The sequence below is a fragment of the Euprymna scolopes genome, chromosome 41 (genome assembly GCF_053919585.1).
Source record: "Euprymna scolopes isolate OS-2025 chromosome 41, ASM5391958v1, whole genome shotgun sequence".
NCBI classification, from domain to species: domain Eukaryota; kingdom Metazoa; phylum Mollusca; class Cephalopoda; order Sepiida; family Sepiolidae; genus Euprymna; species Euprymna scolopes.
In genome coordinates this window covers 28,419,071-28,444,556 of record NC_136522.1, presented here as the reverse complement: position 1 = coordinate 28,444,556, position 25,486 = coordinate 28,419,071, and the positions used below count along the sequence as shown (strand labels likewise).

The 25,486-nt window shown below is 34.6% G+C and overlaps 1 protein-coding gene across 1 annotated transcript in view; it reads right to left on the bottom strand.

Moving 5' to 3' along the window:
* LOC145266638 (uncharacterized) overlaps positions 1-25,486 on the bottom strand; it is a 275,190-nt gene that overhangs the window by 85,465 nt on the left and 164,239 nt on the right. Inside the window, exons 15-19 of the mRNA XM_080122562.1 lie at positions 23,549-23,713; positions 21,033-21,197; positions 14,103-14,273; positions 10,025-10,283; positions 1,312-1,405 (exon numbers count right to left, since the gene is read on the bottom strand). Coding sequence (XP_079978688.1) covers positions 1,312-1,405; positions 10,025-10,283; positions 14,103-14,273; positions 21,033-21,197; positions 23,549-23,713 — 854 coding nt within the window. The remainder of the gene's footprint in view (positions 1-1,311; positions 1,406-10,024; positions 10,284-14,102; positions 14,274-21,032; positions 21,198-23,548; positions 23,714-25,486) is intronic.

The window sequence follows — 25,486 nt, the reverse complement described above, 5'->3', positions numbered from 1 at the left end:
TCACAAATCGTAATCTCACACAAGGCCAGCCGTTCACCTTTATTTTTCAGACAGTGCTGAACTTTAGGAAATGTCTTCTTGGAGGGACTAAATAATTACAAATAATTATTTTTATACCTACAGACACTAATGTTTTATGCTTTCGCAATCATCAGTGTAGGAAGTGACGATTGCTACTAGTTGAGAGATTCGAACAAAGCTACAAAGCCACCTTTTATTATATATATATATATATATATGTGTGTGTGTGTGTGTGTGTGTGTGTGTGTGTGTGTGTGTGTGTGTGTGTGTGTGTGTGTGTGTGTAAGCCCGTATATACTAGATAAAATAGTTATAGTTTCTTTGAACAGACTTTGATTGACTTTTCATTGACATACAAAACTTTTCATATACAGCCGTGGATGATTTCAAAATACCACGATAAGTTATAATGTAAATAGTATTAAATTCTATAATAGTAATTTATAATTGGTTTAATTATATGTAATAAGTAACCAAATGGGCTTAAATAAAACATGATTCGGAAAATAGATTGGAAGATATATATATATATATATATATATATATATATATATATATATATATATATATATATATATATATTTCTTCCAATCTATTTTCCGAATATATATATATATATATATTCAGCTACTCTGATGAGTCGTAGACGACAAAATATGTGTCAGTGGATAATTATATTTTAAAAACAATATATATATATATATATATATATATATATATATATATAATAAAGGGTATCATTTTAAAGGCAACGAACTTTAAATTAACAACTCTTTTTTCTTTTAACTGCAGATTTGGCAACTATCGGTTATTTTAAGTTCATTTTGGTTTGGCAATTCATGATGAAGAGACTGACCCCCGAGGTGCGTTTGGAAATTGTGCAGATTTATTTTGAAACTCTCTTTGAAACATTTGATAAACGAATATTTTCAAGAAATGAATCTCTTACTGGCCACCTCGTTCGTGCGATCTAACCCCATTAGATTAATTTGGGGGGGGGGTGTATAAAGTTACATGTCTATACTGATAAGTAAGACACAATAGACCGTTCGGAAGACAACGTTCAATGTTATTGCCGAAATACAGCTTAATTTAATATGTATCATAATTTGTGAAAATTGGATATCTATATTACGCCATATATGCGCGAGCCACAGGATCATATGCTCGAAATTATATTTAAATTATAAATACCTCATATTTGTACAATAAAAATATTTGTCAATGATTTCTTTTAATTTAAAATTCCCGCCTCTAAAAAAAGTTTTTCATTACTAATGATGTACGTACCACTTGATATTTCTCTGGGTTCGCTTTGCAATCTTGTCTGAAAACATTTTCTGCGTTTGTGACTTCATTTGTAATCTTTGAATCGGTATCAGAGCTAAAAACAGAAAAAGAAAATTAATTGTTGAACTGAAAAGCCTTCTATAATTTGACCATGGATCAAAATTAGAAATGAATCGTACAGAATATTAATGTATTTAAGACTGTTTATCAAATTATTATGCAAATTAATCACCTGGAATTTTTTTTTCTATTTACTCACCAAGTTATTCATCTCTTACATAGTTACTGTCTATAACCCTCACCCTCTTTCGCTCTATGTGTGCTCATCTTCCTGCTCTTTTTTCTCATATTTATGAAATAAGTAGCTTACATTTTACCTCCCCCTCTCTCTTTCTCTCTCTCTCTCTCTCTTTCTCTCTTTCTCTTTGAGTCCTGTTTCTCTCTTCTCCCCACGCATTTCTGTCTCATATTAATGTTGATTTTTTTTTAATTTTCTCTTAAATGCTATGCGTTTTCCCGTAAATGAAGTCCGAAAATTACTTTCAGTTAACAGCCGCCTTCACAGATTTGAAAGTTCGCCTATTATGTATTTTAATGTGGTAGTTTTTTTCAGGTTTCAAATTCTAAAACAGAACAAAGTAGAAAATGGGGAAAAATTAAATGACAAAGGGAAATGTAAAAGCTGTATAATAGGTCAACATATTTTTTTTCTGAGCAGTAGTTTAAGATGACGCCAACCTTGGATTAAGTCCCAGGGACATTGTCCTATCAGCAGTGGTAAAATACTGGAGCTGCAGTATTGCCATTTGATGAATGAAATTTGAACCATGCAGTAGCATTTGGTCGGGCCTCTCAAGTTTATATTATTGAGAATTGTTACAGCTTTTTACATCTCTTTTTTTCTCTCTTTTTCTCAATCTACCAATTCTACCGACCTCTTTTATATATCCTCATACCCCATCATGACAAGTCTCAAGAAACAATAGGAGAACCTCAACTTTCAACGAAGACCACCCCCACTACCATGTCTCCTTCTCTAACATCAGGGGTCTATGTGTCAACCTTTCAGAGGTTGAAATACAATTACAGGAGAACAAATGTGATCTGTTGTTCCTGTGCCAAACTGGCGTTGGACCAACTATTTACTTAGATGAGTTTGCAATTAAACTTGATATCAAAATATGACCCTCAATATCGTCATGGACATTGAATATGAGCCTACATTAGAGATGGTTTTCCATATGGTATGGATATCTTCAAAGATCGTAAATTGCCCTATGTGTAGCACTTACACCAACGCGTTCATATGTCCTACAATTATGGAATTACTATTTTAAGAGTATTTCTGTTTGCTCATCCCTCGACCAACATTCACGTCTGTGGAAACGTTAATGTTCACAATGTTGAATGTGTGCAGTCAGTACCAACCCTATTCAGAGTTTAACCGGCTTCCTCCGAAGGAGGAAGTTTCATGGGAGTATGAAATTTACAAGTGGTCCCTAGTCGCATGTATATCCCCGTTATGAGAGATGATGACGTTAGGTTTTTGCAATTGTTTGCAGGGTGGTGTCGACGTCATCCTACATACAGCACCTGGACTTCCAAAATTGGTCACCCATTTTAGTAATGACCAGGCTCAACGTTGCTTAACTTCGATGATTTGACGGGAACCGGTGTGTCAACGTGATTATTCTGTATATAACAATGTTGAATGGATAGTCTATTAAAACAAGACAGATGATGAGGGAAGATCCTGTCATGATTTTTCCCTTGTTTATAATCTAACACAAATTGTTAACAAACTCAGCCATATACCCGACGCTAATGGACAATTTCCAAGTCTCCAAGCCTTTTCCTTTCAACTTGTCATGAACTGTGCTTAACTTCCATTCTGTCTCAACGAGGATCTTCTGAACATTCAGTTGTATCGATCAAAATAAAAACAAAATGCTATAACTCCTAAGATGTCCCTCTTCAGTGTTGCGATATTCTAGGGCTGACTGGGATAGCTTCTGAACGTTTATATCTGAAATACCTTTGCGCGTTTAAAAAGAATGTGTCCTCTATAGTATCAGATTTGACTGACTGGTTAACTGTCGGTATAAACAGCTTCATACCTTCCAAGAAATTACAACAAAAACTAAGCGACCAGCCATGGTTCACCCCAAAATGTGTCGCTGCAATCGCACACATGAATCAATTTTTCCATTGCTTTTAACGAAATAAATGTTCCTATTTACAATGTCTCCCCACGGGACAGAGTTAGACACCAGGGTCGTTTTTTAAAGTGGAGAAAAGGAACAAAAATAAAAATTGTCTCAGTCGTAAAGGATTTCTCCTCTACTGACAGAGAACAAGAAATTGAAGTGCAGCATCTGAAGAACAGATACTACTCTTTGATCTTGACCCGAAGGCCAGACATCAACGAAATAAATGTTATAAAATTAAAGTAACCTTGCAAAAGTTTAGTAAAAAATGCAAGAAAGTCAAGTCTAAAGTAGATAGGCAACGTTTTGGTTCCTACGGGTTTTAGCAAATAACAAACAGTGTCCTGAACAAGTGCATGTCTTGTATCTCAATCATCATCAATAGATCTGAGGTAATTTCATCAGCATCTTACAAAGCGAACATTTTTATTAAGAATTTTGCATCAAATTCCACCCTTTGCGATCAGGGTCGCCTACTTATCAAATTCCGTTCCACGACTGAAAATATGCTGTTCAACATCCATATATCCGTCCATGATGTTGTCAAACTTATTAAGAACCTTGGTTTACGTAAAGCAACTGGCTCTAACAACAGCATAAAAAACGTTTCAACCAGAACTAGCTCCCGTTCTTGCAAAGCTGTTTAAACATAGTCTTAATGAAAAATGCTTCCCAACACCATAGAAAACTTTGTCTGTCTACACCGAATTTAAAAATACTAGAGATTGATCATATGCCTATCAGTACAGAACAATCAGTCTCCTGTGCATCATGAGTAAGTTGCTTGAATTTGTGATTTGGTCAATCACCTCAACAAAAACAATCTACTCACTGACATGCGATATGCTTTCCATTCTCCTAGATCTACAGCTGATTTCCTAAATGTTATTTCACACATGACCAATGAATCAAGAGGATATGAACTTCTAGAACAATAGCTCTTGACATAGCAAAGGTATTTGATAGGGTATTGCATAAAGGTCTACTTCACAAGATTAACAGCTATGGAATACCTGGAAATATCATTTGAAATCCTTATTAAATCATCTCAACCACAACATCTTCTCAACTATTAAATCCTATCAACTATTAAATCCATTTTCCCTGATAGGCTTACAAGAGTAGTCATTGAAGCTAATAGTATAATTCTGGGCCAAACTATCTTCTTGATCTTCATCATTTATCTCAAATCTGGTAAGCGATTTGCTTTACTTCTCTCTGCTAATTCTTTCTTATAGAAGACACGTTACTAGCCTATCTCTGCTCTATATTTTCATAGTATTTTCATGCTAGACTGAGATTCACTCTATGATTCCTCCTTGTAAGGCATTCAGGACAAGCCCCCAACTAGCTACAATCGCTTTCCGCCATTTCCCTTACTCTCAATATATGCCTAAAGTTAATAATACATTCTATTAGTAGAGTTCCAGAACTGCTCGTCTATTGAATACAATGCGATAGATGCGTCATTTTCAAGTCGAACGTAAACGGGTTATTGATTATCCGTCCTCTAAAATAAATTAACTCATCTAATTTCTACTTTCACTGATCATCATGGTGTTGTCTCACTTGACACCCATTGACTCTTATCTTTGAGTACCTCCAAGCTTTGTTAAGTTATGACTAATATATATATATATATATTAAAAATTGAAAATCATTTCTTGATAAATATATAATAGCTCCCTTCAAAAATTAACAACAAAAAAACTAGGGACAGATAACTCTCGATTATGATACGATTAACGATGAATGCATCTTAACAGAACTGCCACTCTACATACATTTTGTGACAGTGTCATTAGACGTAAGTATAATGCCGATGATCATGATGGTGGTAATGATATTGGTGATGATGGTAGTGATACTGCTGATGATTATGGAAATAAAAAGCATTGTTAAGAAAGGTTGTTATGGTAATTATGTAATACACACACACACACACACACACACACACACACACACACACATTTGTGGATATTGATAAAGAAAAACTGCTTTCTATCATGATAATTTCTGTTGATATAAACGGTCATTACAAAAACACTAGTAGGATCCCCAGTAGGATCTTCTGAACACTCAATTGTCTCCATTAAAATAAAAACAAAATGCTATAACTCCTTAGATGTCCCTCCCCATTGTGTTGCGATACTCTAGGGCTGACTGGGATAGCTTCCGAACGGTTATATCTCAAATACTTCTGCGTGTTTAAAAAGAATGTGTCCTTTATAGTATCAGATTAGATTGACTGGTTAAACGTCGGCTACATACCCTCCAAGAAATTACAACAAAAACTAAGCGGCCAGCCATTGTTCACCCCAGAATGCGTCTCTGCCATCAAACACAGAAATTACTTTTTTCATTGCTTTCAACGAAATAGATGTTATGAAATTAAAGTAACCTTTAGGACTGCCAGCAACTACCGCAAAAGGTTAATAAAAAATGCAAAAAGTCAAGTCTACAGTAGATAGGCAACGTTTTGGTTCCCACGAGTGTTCTGAACAAGTGCATGCCTTGTATCTCAACCATCATCAATAGATCTGAGGTAATTTCATCAGCATCTGACAAAGACAAAATTTTTGTTAAGAATTTTGCATCAAATTCCACCCTTTGCAATCAGGGTCACCTACTTATCAAATTTCATTCCACAACTGAAAATATGATGTTCAACATCCATATATCTGTTCGCGATGTTGCCAAACTTATCAAGGACCTGGATTTAAGTAAGGCAGCTGGCTTTAACAGTATTTCAATTATAGTGCTCCAAAAGTTTCAACCAGAACTAGCTCCTATTCTTGTAAAGCTGTTTAAACGTTGCCTTAAGGAGAAATACTTCCCAACACCAGAGAAAACTTTGTCAGTCTATGCCGAATTTAAAAATACTGGAGACTGATAATCTGCTTCTCAGTACAGATTAATCAGTCTCCTGTGCATCATGAGTAAGTTGCTTGAATTTCTGATAAATAAAGAAGTGATCAACCATCTCAGCAAAAATCAATCTACTCAGTGACATGCAGTATGGTTTTCACCCTCATAGATTCACAGCTGATGTGCTAAATGTAGTCAAATATGATCAATGAATTAAGAAGATTAGAATTTCATTTCTACAGCAATAGCTCTTGACATATCAAAGGCATTTGGTAGAGTATGACATAAAGGTCTACTTCACAAGATTTCCAGCTATGAAATGCCAGGAAATATAATCTCAAATCCTCATTAAATTATCTCGACCACTAAATCGTCTAAACTATTAAATCTTCTCAACTATTTAATCCATTCTACCTGATAAGTTTACAAGAGTAGCCATCAAAGCTAATAGTATCATCCTGGGCCCAACTCTCTTCCTGATCTTCATCAATGATCTCTCAAATCTGGTAAGCGATTTGCTTTTTTTCTCTCTGCTCCCTCTTTCTTATAGAGGAGACGTTGCTATCTCTGCTCTATATTTTCATGGCAGGTAGTAGACTGAGTTTCACTTTACGGTTCCTCCAACCACACTAGCTACAATCACTTACTCTCTACGTATGCCTAAAACTAATAAAATATTCCAATGTTGTACCATTAATTATTAATTTACTGAAGAGCTGTCACTCTAAGTACATTTTCTGACAGTGTTGTTAGATGTAACAATGATGACGATGATGATGAAAATGGCGGTAATGATGTTGGTAATGATGGTGGTGATGTTGTTGATGATGTAGCTGCTGATAATGATGGAAAGAAAGAACTTTGTTAAGAAAGGATATTATGCCATTAACTTAATACACGCACACACTTATTTGTGGATATTGGTAAAGAAAAAATTGTTTTATTTCATGATAATCTGTGTTGATATAAACGGCCATTAAACACACTAGCTGAAAACATTGACGTCTGGAATATACAAGAGGCGTGCAATAAGTAATGCCCCTGCCCTACTTCCAGTTGTCTGATCTAGCTGAAAATTTGCATGTGCAATGATTTATATCTCTACGGGTTATGTGGCAAATTACAGCTCTGAACTAATTGTGGTTTCTGTTTTACAGGTGTTTGAACTGAGTCAGGTGTGACATGGAGCCTGTTGAATGTCGATCAGTGATCCGGTTTTTGTATTTAAAAGGACGCACACCACAGGAGAGTTTTGATGAAATGAAAGAAACTTATGGTGATAATGTCCCATCATATGACCTTGTAAAACGCTGGCATCGTGAATTCAAACATGGCCGGAAGTCTGTGGAAACAATTCCCAGACTTGGTCGCCCCCCTTCTGCCATTGATGAGGCATCTGTCCGTCAAGTTGAGGCTGCCATTTTGGAAAATCAGCGCATTACTATTCGCCAAATAGCCCAAGATGTCAAGATTAATACAGGGTCTGTGGAAACTATCATTCATTACCATTTGCATATGCATAAGGTGTCTGCAAGATGGATTCCCTGGTTGCTCACACCATTCCAGAAGCGAGAACGCATCGAGTGCTCAAGGATGAATTTGGAGATGTGCCAAGAAGATGAGTCAAAGTTTTTCAAAAGACTGATTACGCAGGATGAAACCTGTGTCCATCACTATTATCCAGAGAGCAAAGCCCAGTCAATGCAGTGGAAGCACTTGGACTCACCACCTCCAAAGGAGGCAAGGGTGCAGCCCTCCGCTGGCAAGGTCATGCTCACAGTCTTCTGGGACCAGGACGGAGTAGTGATGACAGATTTACTGGCAAAGAATACCACAATTACAGGAGCCTATTATGCTTCACTTTTGAGGAAATTAAGGGAAGCTATCAAAATCAAGAGGCGGGGCAAAATCAGCAAAGGTACCCTCCTCTTGCAGGACAACACGCTGGTCCACAACTCGCATGTCGCCAGATCAGAAGCACGAGACATGTGGTTATGAAATCCTTCCCCATCCTCCCTACTCTCCTGACCTTGCACCCTCTGACTTTCACATCTTCCCAGCCATGAAGTTGATTTTGAAAGGAAAGTGTTTCCCAGATGATGCAGCCTTGATTTCTGAAGTCACGTCGTGGTTGGAGGACCAACCTGGGGTGTTCTACAAAAACGGTCTCCAGAGCTGGATCAAACGATGGGAAAAATGCATAACTCTGGGTGATTCCTATGTAGAGAAAGACTAATAACTGTGCCAAGTTTCGTTGTTCTACTGCTATGGGAACTGGGTCAGGGGCATTACTTATTGCACGCCCCTCGTGGAGATATCTCGAAAATGTCAGAAATGGCGCTTTTAGGTTCCAAGTTCTATCTGAATAAGCAACCCTTGTTAATAAAAGCAGTTAACCAAATTCTTAGGTGGTGAAAGTTTATTGATGGTCATCCGAAATATAGAACAGATATAACTTTCTTTCAATAAAGACAAAACAAAATAGTGGATACAAATTCAAGTGTCTATTAATTATTGTTCAAGAATTATTACCGCCAAAAATAATCAAAATATTTATTTTGTTTACTCATACGAAATAGCATTTAGGAAAACACCTTTCTCGTGCAAATGAAGCGAGAAGAGGAAGCACCCCCCCATGTCAGGTAGAGACACAATAGCAATGGACCCTCCTGCTGAGAGTAGCAGAGATACAGATTTGAGTGGAATAAAAATAAAAAACTGCCTGAGATTAGTTTTCTGAGAATTGTGAAATGAAATTCTGGGGATCGGAGGCGGGGTTAAGCCCACCTTATTTTCAATATAATGAAAGAAAAAAATAGCCTCGAGGGCACACTCTACCAACTGCCTGAGGTATTCACACCAGTCAGAGAGAAACCCCTGTCTCACTCTATTCTAAGCACCTGAATCTACACCGTGAAGAGACAAACCTTAACTTTACTAATGGAACCTGTCAATTCCAGACCATTTGTATTTAGAGTCAGAAAATTCTGAACGTTCAGAGTTTTGTAAGTTTTAGTGAATAATATTTTTTTATTTATAAGAAAAATGACCACTTGTTTTTCTTTAGTTCTTGATTGCCTGTCGAATTGAAAATGCAGTTAATTTCAGGTCTACTCTGACGCCCTGACGTAAAGACACAGATCAAGCCGTTGTCAGAAGAAAACTCAGCACAACGTTGAAGTGACGTACAGCCAACCGAAGTAAACAATGTTGCCACACAGACAGAATCGTGCACGTTTTGTGTGTTCCGAGCATCTGAGCGATAGTTTTCAGTGACCAGTGAAAGTCTGGTCACCCTTGAAGAGTTCAGCACTAGACAGAGTTAAAAGTGTAGCCACTGGGACTTGGGGTTAGTGTCCAAGTGGTACATTTAAGGTCAGGTTGGGTTACAGTTTAAACTAAAGACGAATAACTCTTGATCTTGATACAATCAAAAGTATTAAGGGGAGATAAATCTGGCCCGTGTTGCTATTAAGTCCTTCTAGTACTAGTGACCCCATAAATGATAGTTTTAACACTACTTTTGGCAATGAATATACATTCTAATGTCTTTTTAGAATTTGATATCCATTTACGGCAGAATTGCCTCTTTAAATGCGTTTGAAAAAAGAAAATTTAATCAAATCAATTTTTCGTACTTTACGTTCAAAATGCGAATTGCTGCATCACCATTCGTGGTTGATCGTTTCTTCCTGTCAGACGTTGCACAATTTATATTAACTGAAATTTCGCAATCTGTAGTACAGAGATTCCAAGACGTTGACATTTCTTCTATCCTCTTTTTTATCATTGTCTTTATTTGTTCTTCATAAAAGGCTTTCTTGCTTTCACAGTCCGGTAATGAGTATTTAAGGTTGATAACAATGTCGACAGTATTTAGCGTGTTGGCGTTTGTTTCTGAAAAATAAGCATTTAAATTCGTTTACAAACAAAATGTAAATATACAATATATATATGTGTATAACACTTTTATTATATAATAAAACTCATCAAAACCTTTGTAAAATAATGGTTGTTTCCTCACTAGCTTTTACACAAGAGATTTCTTGTGGAATTAGTCGGTATTTTATATTTAGTACATAACACGAAACTCGACCAAGTGGACTCTCAGAAAATAAAAAAAATCTAAATTTTAGGTATTTATCTGGGGCAACACTAATCAATAAAATACCAACTTTGTGGATGCTTGTTTTTTAGTTGTTTTTTTTAGCAGGACATACAAACATACAAACACGGACAACTGTCCGCTATTTAATAGAAGTCATAATTGTACTAACGAAAATTACTTCAGGGAAATATTTCTTACACAGCACTTAAGTATAATGGCTTTAATTCATTAATTTTTGGAAAATCATCCTTTCAAAGTACTCTCATATGATGACCTTGTGTCAGCTTGGCTTGTACTAACAAAGTTAACAAAATCTTTGTGGATGCTTGTTTTTTAGTTGTTTTTTTTTAGCAGGACATACAAACATACAAACACGGACAACTGTCCGCTATTTAATAGAAGTCATAATTGTACTTACGAAAATTACTTCAGGGAAATATTTCTTACACAGTACTTAAATATAATGGCTTTAATTCATTAATTTTTGGAAAATCATTCTTTCAAAGTACTCTCATATGATGACCTTGTGTCAGCTTGGCTTGTACTAACGAAGTTAACAAAATCGTTGGGACAACAGAGTGAACCGTCGGGTTAGGGATGAAAAAACCAAGACTATAGGTTGCAAGAAAAATAGTCATCAGAAAAAGAGGTCCACAAGCCAGCAGTCTTTGCAAAAAAGCTACTCGAATCTGAATCTGTAATAAGGTATCAGTTCACTGGGTATCAAGACAGTGAGTTGATGGAATACATTAGTCAATTCTGAAGAACACATGCGCATAATAGTATTCATAGAAAAGACTGAGACTAGCAATATCACGTCTGTAAGAGAGTGAGGATGCAGTGAAGAAGAAACGATGGGATCAAATCAAATGTTTCTGCACTTTATCAAGAATCATCATATGAGACAGATTCACCAATTCAAATAGGAGAACAATACACCATACATGGTCTGATAGAAGAGATAGAGAATGGCTTCAGTTTGGAGAAAATGTTTAAAGCTATAATTCAATAACTTGAGTTTTATTTCTTCCGCCCGTCACACCAATAATTTCCTGGGTAAGGTTAACACTTTTGTCCAAACTTCCAACTTCTGTCCACGTAATGCACCTTCTCTCAACTCCCACTTCTGCTAATTCAACTTATTTCTTTTCTTCTTCATTCATTTCATTCCACGACCGACCCATTGAATTATGCACACGTGCTAATTAGGTAAGTCGCACGTTTCCCTACAAAAGCAATAAAGAAAACTTATTTTACAAGAAGCAGAAAGCACAATGGATCTATTACATAAACTCCAAGAAAGATTTGATGAGAAAAACCCAAAAGTTTCATGGTCGATTTCTTCCCAAAATCAGAGTTATACATGGGAATAATGAATTGACAGATCTGTTCAGTTACATCAGCTAAAAGATCAACAGTTGAACGAAAACCATTAAAACCATACTAATCAACATATGCTAACCCTGTGCCATACTAGCTAAGGCTTAGTAAATTTTAACAGATTCTCCTCGAGTTTCCATTCGTCAAAATAAACTAACATTTATAAAAATGACATGTTTATTTTACCACAACTGCACTATTATCGAAATTCCTTAAAATCTTGTACAGTTTTGAAATTTAAAAAAAACTACCGTATATTTAGGTGCATAAGACGACCTTTAAAGTTAAAAAATCATCTTTAAAAATCAATATTTCATAAGATACCAAGTGTTGCAATCTCTAGACTAGACCAAACAAACATGGATTCGTTATTTAGCAGTTGTCTTATACAACCGATATATGATAAATTTATTAAAATTTGCTCCAATTTTGTACCTCGTCTTATCTGACGGTTGTCTTAGACGCCAAAATGTATGGTATATGAAATCAAAACAAGATGGCGATTGAATTTGACCTGATGTCGTGTAATTTCGTTTAATCAGCACAACATTGACACATTTCAAGCGCATTTTTCTCAAATTACATGCGTAATACTAACATGATTTTTACTAGAAATCATATATCATTTATTAATATTTAGCAAAAACAAAACAACATATAACCATTTTTTATACAGAAATTTTTTCGCGTTCTGCGGTAGCCGCAATTTTTAACATTTACCCCCAAATTGATATATTTACTTCTATTTAAAATGTGTTATATACAACACACTGAATAAATAATTTAAAACATGAATAAATGTCAATAAAACAAAGCAAAACGCATCAATACTTCAAAGCAAATTGTTACAGTACGCTCAAGACAATCACTCCCGTGTTATAATGATGCATACACAACTAGAATGCAAATTAGGATATATGCCGGAATTGCGTATCGCATTAGTAAAAAAATATGCATCGAACATAAGATGCACGATAATTATGGATTAGATAGATTCGTGATCAGTACTCGTTGATTCGTTTTCCGGCGAAAGTTGACCTCGCTTGATTTATTTCGTTCTTGCGTGTGTGGGCGTTCGACGCGTGGCCATTGTCTGTTTACTGAATATATATATATATATATATATATATATATATATATATATATATATACATATATATATATATATATATATATATATATATATATATATATTAAGCCTGAGGAATCCTAGCGTGGATGAAACGCGGAATATTCTGTGTAGCTTAATCGCCATATATATTTTATAACTTACTACCTAGCTCTACATACGTATCGAGCACTTTTGAAGTAAATACTTTAAGTTTACGCACAAATTTATACTTTCGTATATTAATTTATGCGACTAAACGAAGTAGTTATATATATACATATATGATTGTTGAGCTGGATTAAATCCGACGATATGAAATAAAATGGAGGTGGAAGGACCTGGATACTCAACGTTTCGCCCGATTTATGCGGGCTTCTTCAAGAGGGATGGTCAATGAAGAAGCCCGCATAATCTTGAAGAGAGAGAGAGAGAGAGAGAGAGAGAGAGAGAAATAATTGCAACAGTTCATAAACAACAGTTCATGAATATCGCTGATAGCTTGAAATTCAACTGATGCAACTGATTAAAAAGAAGGGTGTTAATTTCATGAACAGTTTCTAAAACAATTGATATTTGTTCAAATTTTTAGAATTATCATAGTCTGGTGTAATTTACATTGTTATTGTATTCGTTCTAAAAGTAAAGCCTTCCTTATCAATAGCTTTTTTATTACTCGTGTCAGCATGTTTATAGATGTAGATGTTAGAATGACAAATATTTTACCTAGTATTATGGTATACAACTAATTTAAAAAAATAAACAGTTTAATGTTTTTTGTGAAAATATATGTAACTCTTTATATGATAGCAAAAATAATAGACTAATCTAGATATTTTTTATTAATGTTATATGTGGAGACTTTCATAACTGGAATAAATATTTTTGAAAGAAACTAAAGCGAAAAGTATTTTGGTTTTAAAAAGAACGCGCTTCAAAAAAGACAAAGTAGCTAGATGGAATCAAATATAGATTTATCTTATGCAATTCTATTGCGGTTTTAATTCGAAAATTTGAGACTTCTGTTTTGACATTTGTATGCACCCCATTAAATTCCCCATTAAAAGTTACACTTGATTCACGTAAACAATATTTGGTACAACCATATTAATCTACTAACCTGTTTCCTTTGAACACTGAGATACATCTGTTGATCCTGTTTCCAAGGTCGTTCTATTAACTGGACATTTGATGCATATAATGCTGTTCGTTTCAGTTTTGTAATAACCAATATTGCAGTCTTTACACGAAAGATAGTCTGCTGATGGCTCTTTACCAGCCGGACAATTTGCTAAAAAAAAAGGAGAGAAATAAAATAAACTTTATAAATTACAATAGAATTAAGTTAGCAATATAAAAATGTGTCGGACAGCGATATTTTCCTGGGCACATAAGAATTTTGGGGCCTCATTAACATTATAGGTTTTTACCAAGGAACCCACTCAAAGTAAATGATCCGTTTCCAAATTTTATAGGTAATGATTGATAATTTTTTTTTGCATAATTTGGATTACTATTCTCATCTTGGTCGTTATTTTCACAACGTTTCTGCCGATGTAACTTCCAATGCAATTTTTCATATTTGTGAATTTTTATGTCGAAATTGAGAGAACTTATATAGAATTTCAAACTGAATCCTTTATTTAATCCATAGATATAGCTTGTTCTCGTTCCATCAGCAATGACCGGGTAGAAGTGTTAAGTAATTTTGATTTCGTTCTTTGTTTTTATCGCTTATAGTAGAGATTGAGCATTCAACCTCCAAAAGACTTTTATTTGGAACTGATTGATATATAATACTATTATCCGTTACACCATGGGTCCATGTGATTCTCCACTTTAAAAAATGGAATTTCGAACTGAACCCATTATTTCATTCACTTGAACCTCGGAGGTTACATCTTGCAATATGTTTGCACTATAATGGGGTATGATCCCGCACAGTCGCGAGATTCTGTTTATAAACGATGCTGCTAGGAACTGACGAATCGAATTAATTCATGTTCTGCCTACTGAGAACCAGTCACCTCCAGGACTTGTGTAGAACAACTAACTATCGGAAACTGTCTGAAACTAAACATGGCCTACACTTCTAGATGTTATGGGCCCAGCATACCTTTATTTCGATGAATCCGAATCAAAATTCGAATTGTGGCAAGTGAAATTTTTAAGATATCTACGAATTCAAAAGCTAAACAAAGTACTACAAACACAACCTGAAAACAGAAACGACCCCGACTTCATTTAAAAGAACGCAACTGTCTTTGCGGAATTAATACTGTGCTTAGATGACCAAAGTCTATCACTGGTAATGAGAGAAACCATGGACGATGGCTGCAAAGCATGAAACATATTGAGAGAGCATTATTTATCGAAAGGAAACCCCAAAATTATTTCTTTATATACTGAACTGACCTCTCTCTGGAAGCCGAAACCATTACAGATTATATTATAAGAGCCGAGTTGTAAGAATAATATCCAAAATGAGAAGTGTATATTCAATAACCGAAATCATACACAAAAATGAGACTTTTTTATCCGACTACTCGACAGATCGGACACCAAATTTCATGTCTATGATTTCACGTTATCTCGTACACAAACCGAAACAAATTCATACTCCTATGCATTTATGTGTGTGTGTGTGCATTGATATTCATATTAAAATCCATTTTTTCTATTTATTTAAAAAAATATACAACTTTATTATATATGAGTCCTAGAATTGCGTTCATCTACAAAAGATCTAGCTAATTTGCATATTTTTTAAACATTCATTTTAATTAATTCCCTATTAGTTTTTTTTTCAGTTTTCTTATAGGATGGTCATCATTAGTTAACTATGACTTGTAATTACATTCATGCAGATATTCTACATAAATATTGTGTAAAATTTGCGTAAACAAATTTATTTATTATTATTGTTTACTCGAAATTTTGGTTATAGTAAACACAAACCTTAATATATATATATATATATATATATATATATATATATATATATATATATATTTGCTTTTAAAAAATCGCTTAAGAACCAAGATAAGAAACAGTTGTCCAAATAATCTGTTCAAATGAACTTTTCACGTTTCAAAGGTTAAAATAATTTGTGGGACTCCATTCAATCCAATATATTCCAATGGAAAGGACAGAGCTATTGTGATAAAGACGTGTACTTTATATAAAAGAACAAAAACGGCTTAAATAATTTAATTAACAGCATACCTAAAATTTTACACACACACTTACAAGATTATTATATATATAGGATTATATATATGTATGTATATATATAAGATTAAACGTCTGTATGTGTATGTATGTATCATATATATATACATATATATATGTGTATATATATACATATATATATACATATATATATATGTATATATATATATATATAAAGATATGAAAACACACAAAGAATAAAGGAAGGTGAAATACAGGCAAACTAATCTTTGTCTGATAAAAATCTGGTTATTGACAGGTGAAAACAGAGGCAAGAATAAAAACGAATCTGGTTGGTTAGCTAGCAAACTTAATACCACACGTATATATATATATATATATATATATATATATATATATATATATATATATATATATATAAATGCGTAGCATCAATTCCATGTATTAAACGCTGAAAATTCTGTGTAGCTTAATTGCCATATATATATTTCATAACTTACTACCTAGCACATATTGAACACTGTTGAAGTAAATACTGAAGATCAATAAATAAAATATTATATCTTCTCATCAGATTTAAGTGGTGCGTAAAATAGTACTACATATATTGTGTGTATTTAGGCAGCATTTTTTCACTTAAACAAACTTTATTGAAGAAAACAGAAAACTTCTTTTTTATTTTTTTCGATTTTCTTCTTTTTGGTGTGCAAAATTAAAAATCTTAATGCATGTCCTGTACGCATAATGGACGTTTTCGACCCATTCTGTTTCAATCCAATGCCCTTATTAATGTCAGGAGTTTTTGCATTTTTCAAGTTAAAATGTGTAAAACTAATATTAGAAACAAATGTTCCAACATTTTTAGCATTTCATTTTAGCCAACTGAGCCATATCTTATGATAAGCATTTATACATTTATTGTAACGTGCATCCAGGAGATAAGCGCCCGCGTGTTTGCGTGTTGTGTGGGTACGTGGGAGAGACGGATGAGGGGAAAAAAACTTACCTCGAGACCAGCTCAGCGTTACCGACCAAAAATAGAAAAGAGGGACCAAGATGGCGACCGCCGTCTTTTGTAAAGTATGATGTCTCGCAAAGTCACACGAATTCTCGGAATATGCAAATTTAGCCGGCCCAGAACGACGATAAAAGCGGGTGAGGGGAAAGACGTGGGGAGTGACGATTGAGTTGGCTGGGGAATCGTGTGGCTGTTGCTTCTTGTGCCGTGTTGAGGATATCTTACCGTGTTAAAGAGAGAGTCGGGCGCCATCTTTAATTTTTCCTTACATTTTTTTTCTTACAAGCTATTTCGGCTCGGTCATAGTCCTAGAGGCCATTTGGCCTCTAGGACTATGTTTATGAAGGACAAATGTTTATGAAGAGGATGGCACCCTACAATGGAGGCGTGGCAGTGAAATTCCAAGCATCCCCAACCTCGTTACAAGGCGGACCGTTTTTTCTTGGTGTGGAAAACTTGTTGGTCACTTACCGGTCTGTGGCTGGCTCCGCGCAGCTGTTGGTGTGATTAAACGCAGAGCAAATTTAACAACCACGGGTTGGGATGACATATCCGATGATGTCCTACTAACTCTGATAATTAAAGAGACACTGGAGAGAGTGAACAAGAAGGACCCTGCCTGTGGGCGGTGGTGTGTTAACGGAGACAACGTAGGTGTGTGGGTTGATGCCAGTTCTTTGGCGTTGGGAGTATCGTTGGAGCAAGGAGGAAACGTGTTCGAGGATGCGTGTTGGCTGCGGCCCGTAACAGATTCTCAGCATATCAACCTGGCAGAGCTGGACGCTGTTGTAAAGGGGGTAAATCTGGCCCTGCAGTGGCAGTCTAAGAAGTTGACCTTGTACACAGATTCTCTCTGTGTCTACCACTGGGTGTCTGACACACTTTCAGGACGGACACGAGTCCGTACCAAGGCAGCAAGCGAAATGTTAATACGGAGAAGGCTAGACATGCTAAAAAACCTGGTATCTGAGTATGGGCTATCACTGAGCGTCACTCTGGTGCCATCACATTGTAATCGTGCTGACCAACTGACCCGTGTACCTCACAAATGGTATGAAGCCGCGAAGATGGGAATGGAGATTACTGCTCGATCTTGTGCAGTTGCAATCGACCCATGTCAAATACAAAAAATTCATGCACAGAGCGGACATCCGGGTATCAAGACGACCCTTTATTTTGTGAGGCGTGCATACCCAGCAGTGACCAAGATGGATGTCAGACAGATCGTCAGAAATTGTGAGGCTTGCCAGTCTATTGATCCTGCACCAGCGCGATGGCAGAAGGGTCGCTTGGAAGTTGAGAGTGTGTGGCAGCGGCTGGCCATGGATATTACCCATTACAGTGGCAAGCCCTTTCTAACTCTCATTGATTGCGGGCCTACGAGATTTGCGGTGTGGCGGCAGATGACCAGACAGGATTCAGCAAATGTTGTTCGCCACCTATCATCCATTTTTTTTGAGCGAGGTGCGCCGGAAGAGCTCCTGACTGACAATGATGCAGCGTTTTGTAGCCAGCAAGTCCGGCAGTTGTTAGATGAGTGGGGCGTCCGTCTACGGTTGCGATGTGCGCATGTGCTATCAGGAAATGGCATTGCTGAAAGAAGCCATCGCAGCATCAAGAGAATTGCTGCCAGGAAGCGATGTACTATTGCGGAAGCAACATATTGGTACAACATTACGCCAAAGGACGGGACGTCCCCTTCAACCGCACCTGCGAATGCTATTTACACGTACCGAGTCGGAGTGAAGGGAATCAACACTACGCAGCCAACCGACAAGGGAACATATAACAGATATGAAGTGGGAGATCCAGTGTGGGTGCGGCCTCCAGGAAATCGGTGCACCGACAAGTTTAAGCGAGGACACATATCTGGAGTGATTAGCCAGCAGTCTGTTTTGGTCGATGGAACCCCACGACATGTGCGAGATCTTCGCCCAGCTACCGAGGTGCATCATACAACTACAGAAGAAAGCAGTGAAGCGTCTAGCGATGAGCTGCCGATGCACGGATTCAGTGAGCCCCTTCCAGAGACTGATAGCGATACTTCATCTGATGAGGTGGAACCAGATCCAGAGCCCGAATCTGAAACAGTGAATGTACCTCTTCGCAGAAGCACACGCACTAAAAGGCCCCCCCCCAGTGCTCTCTATGTGATCATCAGATCAGGGGGGAGTGTAACGTGCATCCAGGAGATAAGCGCCCGCGTGTTTGCGTGTTGTGTGGGTACGTGGGAGAGACGGATGAGGGGAAAAAGACTTACCTCGAGACCAGCTCAGCGTTACCGACCAAAAATAGAAAAGAGGGACCAAGATGGCGACCGCCGTCTTTTGTAAAGTATGATGTCTCGCAAAGTCACACGAATTCTCGGAATATGCAAATTTAGCCGGCCCAGAACGACGATAAAAGCGGGTGAGGGGAAAGACGTGGGGAGTGACGATTGAGTTGGCTGGGGAATCGTGTGGCTGTTGCTTCTTGTGCCGTGTTGAGGATATCTTACCGTATTAAAGAGAGAGTCGGGCGCCATCTTTAATTTTTCCTTACATTTTTTTTCTTACATTTATACATTTCGCATTAAACTATTCTACATATTTGACGTATTGTTTAGTTTAAAAATTGAATATTTATCTCCGTTTCTTTATTAAAATAATTAAAAATATTTTATAAATGTTTACTATTATATTTTTATTTTAATAAGATTTTTCAAATTTTATATTTATTTTCCTTATTTATTGTAAACATTGGATCTATTTTAGATATATGCAGAGGGATTAAAAAAATCCCTACGCAAAACTAATTAAAGTAAGTTGAAAAGACAAATATATTTTTGTTTGATCGATGGTCATGTGATTAAATCGTTTGCCTTTAGTTTCAATATTTTGTGCCACCGTGGTTTTTAATCTCGCACTGGACAATTATTTTGGTTTTTTATTATGTTTCACTTATTTCTTACTCGATATCAATCATCATCATAAACTTGAATATTTTGTAATAATTTTAATTATCAAGCGCATGTAAGAATGCTTAAGCGTGGGTACTGTCTGCAGAATAATAACTTAAAAATGTTTATGCAATGTTCACGACTTCACTCGTTGGAACACTCTAAACTTGTATATTTTGTAATAAAAAATAGGTAAAAATTATTTAATATGTGTTCTTAACTTTTAATCTTGGCTATAAACTTATGAATATCAATGAAATATTTTTCATACTTGAATTCGGTTTTTAATAATTCCATTCAATATTCATTCATTCTCGTGACAATTGCTTGTCTAGGGTAAAGACTTAGCAAATAAATCAAAAGGTGGCTTCGTGACTGGGTTCGAATCTCATAACCGGCAGGAATTATCACCCCTACACTGATGATTGCGTAAGCAGGAAACACTAATGTCTGCAGATATAAAGAATAATTATTGTTTAACTATAATGTTCAAGCCCCTTTAAAATACTGTCGGTGGAATAATAACTAAAAGGCAGTTAACTAGCGTTTATCTAAGTTGACGATTTTTGCTTGTTCGAATAGGGAAATAACATATGACACCAATTTCATTTTTTAAAAACAAAAAAATATTTTCATTCAGATTTATCGATTTTTATATTTAATCCGATCGCCAGTTTCTCCTGCTATGATATATGTTAATATCATAGAGGAAGTTGGAAAAGATATATCTCTGTCAGTTACTAGTTCTCTTACTTCCATTCGAATCACCGGATTCAAATAATTCATAGGGTACATCATTATCGCTTTATCACATGTTTTTAATAAACTGTATAATTTCCATGGAGCATGCTTATTAGAATTGAAATAAAAATTAAAATAAATTGTGGAGTTTCTATACTTACGTATAAGGCAGTCAGTTTTACTGGTAGAAGCAGTTCCAAATGTTGTAAAGATTCCTGTACAAGCGATGCATGGATAATCCCCCCTGTTTGCTTGGTAGGTTCCCTTAGGGCAGACTATGCATGCACTCTTAGAATTATCAAATTTATAGCCAGGTGGACAGTTCACTAGAACAAATAAACAAATGAAATTTGAAATTGAAAATAGCAAAAAAAGAATGAAAAATCCATCTTAATGTTTATATCTATCTAGATATGGATTGCTTTGATATTCTGGATTGTGAATGGCTTGGATTAGTAGCTGCGACATAGATATGGACAAAAATGTGTTTATTTATTACTGAAGACAGGAAATTTAACTTAGAGAGTTTTTCTTTTCATAACACTGACCCATTGATGGTAAGGCGTGTTTGGAGTCAATTAATTGCAAGATAGCAGAGTGACCACAGGTTGACAGATGTTATCTCAAATCTTGAAAGAAATGTGCCTGAATATAAATATTGATAGTGACTTCTCAAACTTTCTTCAAGCAACACAACAGCAAGCAGAGATAGTTCATTCACAACGATTGCCAGGATTCAACATCCTCATGTGGGGCGCAATCTACATCCATATGTGCCACAGTTTGATCATCGATTTAGTGGGCAACGGCTTAACATCTGTGAGAAATATGATACCGGCTAATTAACCACCTCTAAGTAAAACCACAAAACGAGAGTTCGCCCTGTGGATGATGGATGACATGCTGGGAGTTTATTTAAAGTGAAACTGATTTTTACATAGCTAGCCTCACTCTCTCATCCAAACCAGCCTGCTTCAGTGACAATACAATGTCGAGACAGTTTGTGATCAGGTGGGATGCAGGAGCTGCCAGAAGTGTCATCGTCCGATTTACATACAATACCATCTGGTACTGGCCGGTCTCAACGTTGCTTAACTTTGGTGGTCTAATAAGAACTGGGGTGTCAATGTGATTTTGTCATATCTGAACCAGTATATGTTCCGTCTGCCTGCTTCCCACCGGACTACAACTTGGATGTGTTCAAGTCCAATGTTAACAAATTCCTAATGAACCGCCTCCTTAAGTAAACACTTCATCAAATCTCCACACTAACGTAATGTACTTGCAATAACCCTTATCCCTGAGTGGTTTCCGGGCCTTGATAAGTGGTGATCACTGTGTAAAAAAAAAATAATTTGCTTTCGTGGCATTCGAATGAGTTTACACTTATATCTGTGCGGGCCAACATTTTGTAGAAGGTGAAACTAATACTTAAAATTAGAAACTTTGTATTGTTCATATTAACTGTAAGACGTTAATTCTCCATTTTATTTACCATTTTTATTTATTTGTTTAATGCAAGATAAAAAATTAAATAAAAAATAATGTAAGATAAAAAATAAAATAAAAAATAATGCGAGATAAAAAATAAAATAAAATATAATGCAAGATAAAAAAATAATGCAAGATAAAAAAATAATGCAAGATAAAAAAATAATGCAATAATGCAAGATAAAAAATAAAAAAAATAATGCAACATAAAAAAGAAAATAAAAAATAATGCAAGATAAAAAAGAAAATAAGAAATAATGCAAGATAAAAAAAATAAAAAAAAATAATGCAAGATAAAAAAATAATGCAAGATAAAAAAGAAAATAAAAAAATAATGCAAGATAAAAAAGAAAATAAAAAAAAATAATGGAAGATAAAAAAATAATTCAAGATAAAAAATAAAAAAAAATTATGCAAGATAAAAAAATAATTCAAGATAAAAAATAAAAAAAAATAATGCAAGATAAAAAATAATTCAAGATAAAAAATAAAAAAAATTATGCAAGAAAAAAAATAAAAAAAATAATGCAAGATAAAAAAATTATGCAAGATAAAAAATAAAATAAAAAAAAATAATTCAAGATAAAAAATAAAAAAAAATAATGCAAGATAAAAAGGGAATATAAATGGACATATACGATACAAATATAAAAACTAAAAATACGAAAACACAAAATAACTCAGAAAAAATCTATTAGCAATATAACAGGTTACAAATACAAAAATATACATACAAAATAAGTATTTAAATATTTGTTTAAAATAGATCCCAGCACTTTTTAAATATATTAATTTATTGATCTTTAGGACAATATAAGGAAAGAGTTATGAGGCAACCAAAGGCAAACCTAAGGCACACTTTCTACTTCCCTTTGTTAGATTTTAAAAGATTAAAGAACCTACATCCTTGCCATAGAGAATTTTGAACTGAACCGTTTATTTAACTGAATATTTGAAAATGGTATAATTAGCACAACTTAAGAAAGTGTCTGTCTTAAGTTTGCTAGACTAATATTTTCTTTAATAGCCTTTATTGAAATGTATGTTTCTCTTCGAGACTGAAGATATTACAAAACGATTAATAATTATCAAGACAAGGGGAGGTAACTTCAAACAAATAGAAATTCAATTATTCAAACAATTGAAAGAAATAATAACACAAAATAATCTAATTGGTTCTCCTTACCTTCCGTACAATTATTAGCACTTATACTGCCTGTTGAAGTTGTTGTGTAGGCTGAATTTGGGCAACTTATACAGTTAGTATTTCCCACTGAATCCTTGTATTTTCCTTTTTCACAAGGGAGACATGAAGATGCACTTGCGTTGTAATAGCCGGCTTGACAATTCACTGCAAATGAAAAGTTTAGAGTTTTTATTACATACTAGTCTACCCGTTAGCCCTTATAGGGTAATATGAAAAATGTTCAAAATAAAAAGTGATTTGGAGATTATATAGTATTTTATTGTCTTGAGAAAACTTCTTTTTTTTAAGTGATGAGTGAAAAAATAAAACTGAAGAAGCCCCCCAGAACACTGCTGCAAGCACTAATTAAAATTAAGGACGCCCTACTAAAAGTACTACTGAAACCAAGTTTCTACCTCTCCCCTGATTGAAGAGAAAATATTTTTAAAGTAAGGCCTGAAAATAATCAACCGTCAGAATCCACTCGAGGGCTACTAAAAGTAGTAAAGATGGTTATACATATGATTATAGTTATATATTGTATTGCTATCTTTAAATCAGTTTTTTTTAATCAATGGCGTTAAATTATTAATATATTTATTCGTAAGGAAAACACGTTAAAATAAGTTAAAACAAAAAATATTGTTGACCATGTGTATGCTTTGAATAGCAGTAGTGGCTTTTAATATCGGACTTAAGACAGGGCAGCCATTAAATAGGTAAGTAGACGAATTTTTTGAAACCGGAAGTCAGAAACCGGACAGACGATTTAAACGCCCAAGCAAGCAAGCTGATCTGAGTTTTATAATTATATAGATATTATCATTACATTTTTTACAGATATCATTATATACATTAACATCTCTCTCTCTCTCTCTCTCTCTCTCTCCACACACACACACACACACACACACACACACACACACACACACACACACACACACACACACACACACACACACACACACACATATATATATAAGCCTGAGGAGTCCTAGAGCCGATGAAACGTGGAATATTCGGTGTAGCTTAATCGCCATATATATTTTATAAATTACTATATATATATATATATATATATATATATATATATATGTATATATATATACATATACATATATATACATATATATATATATATACATACATATATATACATACATATATATATACATACATATATATACACATACATATATATACACATACATATATATACACATACATATATATATACACATACATATATATATATATATATATATATTTGTATATATTTATATCTATGTGCAGTGTAATCTCTAAACCTAAGGGATGGATTAGTTTTCATTTTGAAATATATATTCTATGCAGTGCGCTAATTAATATAGGCACATTATTTTTTGTAAATGAATACATTTAGTAAGTATGTAAGTATATATTACAGTTCTTCAACCCCGAATATTTTTAAGAGATTCTAAAGGATTTACTAATCGCCACATCTACTACGAACCTTTGAAACTCACTGGATATTTGCAACCACAATTATTGGATACTGTCGAGTATTCCTTTTCATTTCTAATATAAACTTTTACTTTCTTTCAAAAACTTTTTTCTCGACTGTTTAAAAAAAAATGAGATAGATATTTATCTATACGTACTTATGCTAAAATGTTTTCTTTGAAACTCCATGAATAAGGAACCTTTTACCTTTATTCGTATTCCTTGTTTTGAATAAAATATTGTAATCCAATTCCACAATGTCTTGACTTTATATATATATATATATATATATATATATATATATATATATATATATATATATATATATGTGTGTGTGTGTGTGTGTGAATAATATTTATTTGCTTGATAAAAATCTTAAACTATTTAATTTATTATGAATTATAAAATATGCATTTGTATGAATAACGTGGGGACACATAATTGATTATTTTTGTT